At 32.1% G+C, this 9,999-nt stretch overlaps 1 protein-coding gene across 1 annotated transcript; it reads left to right on the top strand.

The window, feature by feature from the left end:
• Window positions 1–1,672: 1,672 nt before the first annotated feature.
• LOC145107518 (riboflavin synthase-like) lies at window positions 1,673–2,755 on the top strand. Its single transcript, XM_079044412.1, has one exon. The coding sequence runs from the start codon at window positions 1,850–1,852 to the stop codon at window positions 2,636–2,638; it is 789 nt and encodes a 262-aa protein (XP_078900538.1). The 5' UTR covers window positions 1,673–1,849; the 3' UTR covers window positions 2,639–2,755.
• Window positions 2,756–9,999: the final 7,244 nt, after the last annotated feature.

Raw genomic sequence — 9,999 nt, 5'->3', positions numbered from 1 at the left:
ATATGATTTCTCTTTTTTATATATACAAAATTATCGGCTTAAGTCACATCTTGAAAAACGTCATGACTCGTAAAGTTTGAGGCATGACTTTATCGTCACGTCATGCATCACGTCAGTTAGAACATTTTATATGATTAATCCATAAATTTATCTTTAATTGTTAACATCTAAATTTAATTACTAAAGTGAGAAAAATGGAATCAAATTAAGAAATGAAATAATGACTTTTTTTAAATTTATCACAACATAATCATATCTCTTATAACAGTAGGGATGAACAGTTAGTATCAAATTCTGATCTTGTACTGATACCGTACAAAAACCGATACCAAATTTAAACATATGAGACGATACTCTAAAATCACGAAATTCGGGATTCGGTACCATTAGTACCAATGCTAGTACCGAAAACCGGTACCATTCTCGGTAATGTTAATAAGGTTCGGTACTCAAGATTTAACTTTCGATCAAATTCGGTTTTCAGGATTGGTTCCGTTCCGTGCTCGTATCCCTATATAACGGTACTTGCAAAATTACTATATTGCTTCAACAAAACAAAACCCTAACAAATTATTTTGCAAAAGTATAACTATTTTAATTACTTTAGAAAAATTGTATGCATATATTTTTAAAAAATGGTAACCCACATCATCAGTCCACATTAACGAGTTACCTAACCCATATAGAAGGTCAATTGTAGAGCACTAATGATATTTTATATATAAATATACTTTATTATATAAAAGAGCAAATACAGCTATTTAAGCTATGTTTGACACATCACAGTTAACTTATAAACTAGTTTGTTAGCTTGTCGTGTTTAACAAAACAAAAATAATTTATCAAATAGCTTTTCAGAAAGCTACCCAAAATAGTTTTCAACGAGCTTGTGTTTTTAAAAATTCTTCCAAGGAGGTCATTTATTAGTTGTAAATAATATATTCCCCATCTTGTATATTTATTGAAAATTATATTATTAAAAAAATATATAGAATACTAACATTGGTTATTGATTTTTTTATTAAAGCTCTATTTAATATAATTAATTATTACATTATTTAGTTATTACTTAGTTTTATAAGATAAAAATTTTATTTTCTCATTTTAAAATAATATAAAATATTCAATTATAGATGCCATTCTAAAAATCATATTTATCTATTTAATTATTTATTTAACAAGTCATCAGAAAATAACATTATGCTCGATCATATAACTTTAATAAACACCATCTATGAAAAGATCTATTGATATAAGAATTTATTAAATATTGTTTAATAATTTATTTTATAAATAATTTTATTATTTAATTTATAATACGTGTTGATAAAACTTGTCATTTTAAAAGCTTAAAAAAACAAATATAATACAATATGGAATATGAGATAAAACATACAAAATTTCTACATATGATTGTATGTTATTTTACGTCTTTCTAGTTAATTTTGACAAAACATCATTTTTAAACGGCTAATATTTCCAAAATAACTTTTATAAAAGAACCTTTTAATGTAATTTCGAGCCGAGTATACAATTTTACTTTAAATTTCTTGTTACAATTTTTTCTAATTGCAATTTTGATTGACCCATACAAATATCTAAAATACCTATATTTAATTTCTTATTATAATTTTCTTTAAAATTGCAAAAGAAATAGAACAGTAGAGTTCCGGATACAGGGGTTTTCCTTGCTGTTTTTCCTTGCGTCGAAGCTAAAATCCAAGAATGAAGAACGCCATGAATCAGACCGAGAAACGCCATGAATCAGACCAAGGAATTATTACTGTCGAATCCAAATCACAATAAATGGAGCCATCAACCCGATTACTGTTGAATCCAAATCACAACAATGGCGATGTCATCAACCTCGATCCTCAAATTCCCACTTTACAACTCCCTTAGATTAACAAATCTCAAACCTAAACTCCCCTCATCCCTCATTTTCAACCCCCAGAAACCAAAATCACTTACCCTTAAAACCTACCAAAGAACACAGATAAAATCCCTCTTCACCGGAATCGTGGAAGAACTGGGAAAAATCAAGGAACTAGGTTTCGACGAATCAGGCGAATCATTCGACATGGTAATCCATTCTCCAACCGTCCTCCAAGACGTTAACCTCGGCGACAGCATAGCCGTGAACGGCACCTGTTTAACAGTCACAGAATTTGATTCCGATCGGTTGGAGTTCAAAGCCGGTTTGGCTCCTGAAACGTTAAGAAAGACGTCGTTAATCGAATTGGTGAAAGGTTCGGTTGTTAATTTGGAGAGAGCTGTGAAACCATCGACACGAATGGGTGGGCATTTTGTGCAGGGGCATGTTGATGGAACAGGTGAGATTGTTTCAATGGAGGTTGAAGGAGATTCATTGTGGATTAAGGTGAAAACTTCGCCGGAGATATTGAAATTTATAGTGCCGAAGGGATTTATTGCAGTGGATGGGACTAGTTTGACGGTGGTGGAGGTGTTTGATGAAGATGGGTGTTTTAATTTCATGATGGTGGCGTATACACAGCAGAACGTTGTGATTCCATTGAAGAAAATCGGGCAAAAGGTGAATTTGGAAGTGGATGTATTGGGGAAATATGTAGAGAAGCTTCTTAGCAGTGGATTTGTGGAGAGTATTAAATCAAGATGATGATGATCAGGTACTGTTTGTTTGTTTTTTTTCTTCAGGTTTGAATTTGATCTGCAATGACAATGTTGTAACACGTGTTTGAGTTCTAATAAAATCATGCAACTTTCTGAAGCATAATTGAATTTAAGGAAAACGTCTTATAAAAATTTCAAAATATTTTAAAAAATACCATTCAACTAGCATTTGGTATTACAAAAAAATACTATCTAAATAAGGTATTTATATAAAAACCACCAACTAACTAAATAGTATTTTGTTTAAAAAGAAATCTACAAAAAATTTCTAAACTTTTGGAAAAAGTTTCAAAAACATTTTAATTTTTTTTAATAGAAAAGTCCTATCATTTTGAGAAATCACATAATTTGTCATTTCCTGTTCAAATATAAAAAATGACTTTTTCGTTAATTTGGACAAAATGTTAAATAATTGTGACTTTTTTGTTAAAAAAATTATGACTTTTTTTAAACTTTTCCCAAAAGGTTGAAACTTTTTTGTAGATTTCCCTTTGTTTAAATGTCATTTTATAGTAACCGACATTTACCGGTAAGAATTAATTAAGGCAAAGAAAACAAGAGAAAATGACTCATGAGGGTAACTATAAACATCATCCATGTTTAGTCTGTAAAAAAATACCATCCAAATAAGGTCTTTTTTTTAAAAAAAATACCAGCAAACTATACATTTTGTTCAAATGTTACCCACCGGTAACCGACTCGTGCAGGTTAAATGATGATTTGGCCTAATTAGTATGACATGACATAATAATTAGTGGCATGTTATTAATTGATATATTCTTCCTTTATAAATCATCGATTTAGGGCTTTTTCATTAACGAATTACTTCTTCTTCTCTTCTCGGATTGCTTCTTCTTCTACCATGTATGCCAATTTAATATGATTACAACAATGTCTTGATGAATATTTATATCAATTTGTAGTGGGGTGAAATCTACTTGTTGTTTGTATCTTGCCTAGCTACATGTCATGACTAAACTTGAATGGATTGCAAACTAGTATGCATCTTCTAGTTTTTACAAATTTCTTTCCTTGAGCTACTTATGGACATTTATCCTATTATTTTCACAAATTTCAATTGCTCGTTCATGAAAAGCCTTAAATTGATTTTGAAAGGAGGAATGTATCCTATGTAGTCAATCGCGACGCTATAGTGGTTAGCGGAGGTAAAGAACCGTGATTTTCAAAATAGCGGTGACGCTATTAGCATCGTGATTTACCACGATTATGGTGACAACTATTTGAATAAATTCCATTTTGGACTATGTTACATAAAAAAATGTTTTTTTGTGTCATTCCATTGAATAAAATTATGTTTTTGTGATTGTGATGACTTCCATTAAAACCATTTATGTTTTGTCTTGTTAATTGTGTTGAAGACTTGAAGTACTATAGTACGATTAACTGCCAAATTACTTAATCATTTTATTTGTTAATTGTGATTGTGTTGAAGTATGATAAAATGCTAAGTATTGCTTATGTTTTTTTGTTGATTGTGTCAAAGTATGATTAACTGTGACATTGGTAACCGTCTTGTGAAGTATGATCAATCGATATGTGAAGTATGATTTACCAATTAACTAATTAACTGGTGTGGGTTGAACTTGAAGTATGATTTACTGATTAATACGTTAATATATATAAATTCTACAAAATATAAATCCTACATAATATAAAAAAACGTTATACCACCGTGAGGACCGCGATTTCAAATAGCGGCCGACAAGCACTATTATATTTTTGACCGCGATAATTACATAGAATATATCAAGTATCAACTAATTTCATATCACTAATTATTAGTCTATATCACCAATAATTAGACCAAGTCATCCTTTAACCTACAAGAGTTGGTTATCAGTAGGTAACATTTGAACAAAACACATAGTTTGTTAGTGTTTTTTGTACAAAGATATTACTTGGATGATGTTTTTTGAACATACCAAATTTCAATGATGTTTTTTGAACGATTTTGAAACATAGTTATCATTTTAAGTCATGTTCTCTTGTTTTTTTTCCTAAATTAATTATTATCGGTAAATGAACCATTAGGTGACATTTGAACAAAGTATATAGTTCGTTGGTGTTTTTTTGTACAAAAGTGTTACTTGAATGATGTTTTTTGAACATTCCAAACTTGAATGATGTTTTTTGACGGATTTGAAACATAATTACCATAATAAGACATTTCCTTTATTATTATGCATTAATAGATTTATGACAAAACAAGTGTGCCAACGAGGGTATAAAGATATGGGTGTGTTTGGTTTTTAAGAGAAAATAAGAAAAAAGTTCCAAAGTAAGATCTTTTAATTTTATGTTAAATAAAAATCTTGTAATCTAAAAGCGATTTAGCCTTTAGCTATTTTTATATAATTTTAAACCTTTAAAAACTAACAGCTATTTTTGTCGAACATATCTATATAAATAAAAGCTACAACTTTCCACTTTCAGCTACCAATTAGTTTTACCAAACATGTTCCTAATAAAAAACATATAAATTTTTATCTATTCATGTATTTGTAACAAAAAAGAATTTGGAACACGAGGATGAGTAAGAGGTGGTTAAAACAACTCAAACAAAGGACGATGTGGTGGTAATAAAAAAAACAAATGTAATAATGACTTGTATCAACCTCGTGATAAATCTAAATTTCAATGCTATAATCGTCAAGATTTTGGTCATTACGTTGTTGAGTGCAAAAACCCATGTCGTGGGAGGAATCACGAAGCCAACCTAACTCAAGGATAGAACGATCATGTGTCGGCACTTCTTCTTGCAGCCCAAGTAAACAATGAAGTTTACTTGAATGAGGAAAAAGTAAATTCCAAGCTAAGATCTAGTGAACAAACTCCAACCCAATCAAAAGTGTGGTATCTCGACAATGGAGTAAACAACAACATGACTGACAAAAAGGCAAATTCCAAACCCTTTATCTAACTACTAGATGTTATGTGAAATTTGGTGATGGTTCTAAAGTTCGAATAGAGTGTAGGGGTTCAATTATATTTAAATGCAATAATGGTGAAAATAGATTACTAAAAGAAGTATATTATTATGTAGCAATTATATTAGCATGGGGCAATTAGCTCAACATGGTGATCGAATTGTAATGCTTGGAATGTATTTATGGATTCATAATGCACAAGGAAAACTATTATTAAAAGTTCAACAATCAAGCAATCGTTTGGACCGGGCCATACTTGAAGAAGAAGTTCGAAGTGCTGAATTGCAAAACAAGGTGAGGCATCTTGGCTTTAGCACAAGCGGATTGGACATGTCAACTTCAATGCACTAAAACACATGGTTGATACAAGAATGGTGGAAGGAATACCTAAAATCAAAGTTTCTACAAGCTTGTGTGAAGCTTGCTTGATCTCTAAGCAAGCTCGAAAATCCTATCCAAACATACCAAATTTATAGCTAAAGAACGACTAGAACTCTGCATGGAGATCTCTATGTGCCGATCACACCACCAACACCAACCGGAAATAGGTATTTTATGCTATTTGTCGATGATTATACATGAGTTATTTGGGTTTATATGTTGAAAAACAAGTATGGCACTTTAATTGTTTTTAAGAAATTTAGAGCACAAGTTGAAGTTGAAACAAGTTTAAAATTAAAAGTATTTCAAATTGATCGGAGCAGTGAATTTTTATCGACACAATTCACTACATATTATGATCAAATCGGATTGAAACGCCACTATACAACACCTTATTCCCCATAACAAAACAATGTTATAGAAAGACGCAACCGAACAGTAGTAGACATGGCAAGAAGCAATCTAAAAGGCATGAACGTTCTAGAAGTCCTATGTGGTGAAGTCGTGAGTCACTTAATCTACATCCTAAATCGAATAACCACAAAAGCATTGAAAGAGTCAACACCTTACGAGCTATCGACTGGTCGGATGCCAAACATTGATCATGTGAGAGTATTGGGTGTGTTGCTTATGCAAAAATAGTAGGCACACATCTAAAAAAACTCAATGATATAAGTAAGAAGTCAGTATACTTGGGAGTCAAAAAAATGTACAAAATTTTATCAACTACTTAATCCAGAAACAAGAGCAATTCGAATGGGAAGAAATGTTATTTTCAAAGAAGATTCTAAGTGGGAGTGGGGACCTATAACAAATTTCAAATCCATGAAAAATGGATCATTCACCTTTGATATCATGCTTAATATTGAAGCTGAACGAGAATAAGATATCCATGTTGGGTTATGAGCATAACATCATTCCTATGGTGTACATGCAACCCTAATTTCTTCGGATCTAGGTTTCTCTAATTGAACATACAACATTGAATACCAAAGCAATAACCCTAAGAACTAGTATACATATAACAAAAAATCACATATGATTAGGGTTAAGAACTTTACCTTACTTGTTATGTAGAAATAACAAGTTAATCCTTCTTGATCTTGACTTCTGAAAGCCTAGTGCCCCAAGTGTTGCACCTCTAATGGGGTCACAAACACTCAATGCAAACAGAATGACTTGGGAGAGAAGAAGAATTCGGTCAGGGCTTCCTAGAAACTCATAGGGACGAATTCCACTAGCTAAGGGATCTATTTATAGTTGAGGCTATTAGGGTTTTAAGGTGGAAACCCTAATTTCCTTGCTTAGGCCTTATGCAACCCATGGAGCCCTTCTAGAAGGCCCCCTTGGACGAAATCTTTATGGGCTTCCATAGATTTCGTCCAATCCCTTCTATTAGGAATTCATAGCCTAACTAGCAACTATCAGATAATTGCAATATCAGTCCCCTTTATTTAATCAGTCTCTTTTGACCACCAAATTAATTTCTGATCAATACTAATTAAATAATATGATTTCCAAATAATATATTAATCTTGTAATATATTAATAAAACCATTTTGAGTACGAATTTATTATTCATATAATAAATTCTACTCTCTCTCCTCTCGTCATCCTATCAAGTTGCATGAGTGAAGGCAACCCAAAAGTACAATGCTCATAATCGGATCAAGTACATACCAAAATAGTTATGGGCTTGGACACCTAATCCAACATTCTCCCACTTGGATAAGTCTAATAACTATTTTGCAAGTATGACTTCAGAACCTGATTAGCAATCGTAGCTTTCAAAAGCTGTTGTCGAACTCTGTTCTTATCAGCAACGCGTCCTTTAGATAAGGGATCATATATTCCTCCATTCTAGATATCGTATAGACATGAGACATGGATTATAATCATTCTCTCTGTCTATGTGTTGTTTCCCGATTTCCAATTTAAGACAACTGGCAATAGACTTCAGTTGAACACATAAACTTAGTCCAGGCTTGGCCAAGCACTTAGGGTGTCATCACTAAATCCTCGAGGGGCCCACAGACATCGCTTTTATTCCTCTTAGGGTAAAAGGAACGGATAAACTTCGACTCAAATGCTTGCTTGTACTTACTCATCAAATCACACACAACAATATGTTTTATAACAACAAGTTACTGGTGGTTTACATACGTCAATGTGCAACCGACTTGCAAACTAGAACTCACATGTATCCGTTTCAAGAATATAAGATATTATCGTCTCACAATCACTCGTGATAAAATCCATGAAGTGATTCACGTGAGTGTGGGTTTAATCCAATACTCAAATCTTATTTCAGTAACACTCATGAACACTGCAGCGGACTTTTGCTATGCCTAAACACTTAGACAATCTACAGTCGGATTCATGACAGTCTTACCTTATTACCTACTTCTAAAGTATGATTGACTGTGGATGTTTGAATAACCTAGTTATTCTGGAAGTCAAAACATGCGAAGTGAAACACAAGAATAATCGAATCCAATACGGCCTCAAACTCTTGAGTATAAATAAAACACCTTTTATTTAATCACCATGTCGATTACACATTATTCATTGTATAATGTTTCGGATAATCAACTTAATACTTGAATTGAAACAATAGTTATCCCATGCTCTAAGCATGCATACTATGTTTATCTATGGTCCTTACTTTGTGAAATAGATCAATTGAACACATTTCCAATGATGCTCATTTCATAATTCTCAATCCTTATCACAAGTGTAAGAATACCAAATTCTTGCCACTGTTAGAATATGTTAGATTCTAACATTTCATGTAATGACCCTTTTGTAATGTCACAGCACAAAATTCATAAAGACTTTGGCAATGATATTACAAAGTGCTCTATCGGAGATTGTTACAAGACAATTCCATAGATATGAAGTCTCACATTCAAAGTACATTCCTTTGAACATCCTTCTTGCATAAAAGTTTCTAACCTACACATAGATTCTTAATATCCAACTCTCATTATGGAAACATTTTCATATTTTCCATATGACAACTCATTCTAAATAAAATCCTATATATTCATAATAATGTCGATATGTTTCATCCAATACTATACTTCCAACTGCCCACAAGTGACCAATCCTTGGCGAACCTTAGACCGTCCTTGACAGTTGTTTAACTAATTTTAGTCATATCCGGTTCTGGTCCCTTTCCCTCTTAATGCCCTAGGCATTTGGAATAGACAAAACGGTTGAATATTACAGCATATGCAATTGATCCTATACCTGAAGCGTATTGGGATACGATACATAAAGTCTTACATAAGGACATGATGCTATACCGGTCTCTTGCTATAATATTGCCATATATAGAATTTCCCTTATGTCGAACCTTTTCAACATAACATTCATATATGTCCTTTGACTAAATTTGATTAAAATTTCTCGATCTAAGCTTTTAGATTTGAAATGAAGTATAATATTCTCTCCCTTAATTATAGCAAAACAACTTTTCAACCTCTGCAACTTTGCGAATTGAACCTTTTGTTTTCTATAATTAATATTGCTAGCTTGCAACATTTAACATAATAATCATGCTCCCACTAACATGATAATTATTTCCTTATCAACATAACACTTATGCTCCCACCAGTTTTGACATGTACTCAGAAAACAACTGGACTTCTAGAAATCAATACTTATTGACTTCCTTAACCGAAGTTCATATTTCTGATACGAGATGCTTCGATAAGCTTTTATCTAAGCTCATACACCTTTTAGAAAGCTCATATGTGTGTCTAAACTATTTCAGAACTTATATCAATAAGTCCCAAATGTTCAGACTAATTGCCATCTCACAATTCGAACTATGAAAAGGGATGTCGTAATCATAATCGAATTTGAGAATGCAATTTACACAATCGCTATCTCCTTAAAATCTTTTTAGTGAAAGTGTTTCCTCACAATCATTTTTATGAAACGGAGAGAAACCTTGCCACTTAGATTCTATGGTGTATGTGTTCCTATCCATGTGAATTTGTCATAACCATAA

Source organism: Lactuca virosa, chromosome 4 (assembly GCF_052849685.1).
Source record: "Lactuca virosa cultivar CGN04683 chromosome 4, Lactuca_virosa_CGN04683_v6, whole genome shotgun sequence".
In the NCBI taxonomy this organism is placed as follows: Eukaryota; Viridiplantae; Streptophyta; class Magnoliopsida; order Asterales; family Asteraceae; genus Lactuca; species Lactuca virosa.
Note: the sequence above shows the minus strand (reverse complement) of the source record. Positions and strands in the feature narration are given on the sequence as shown.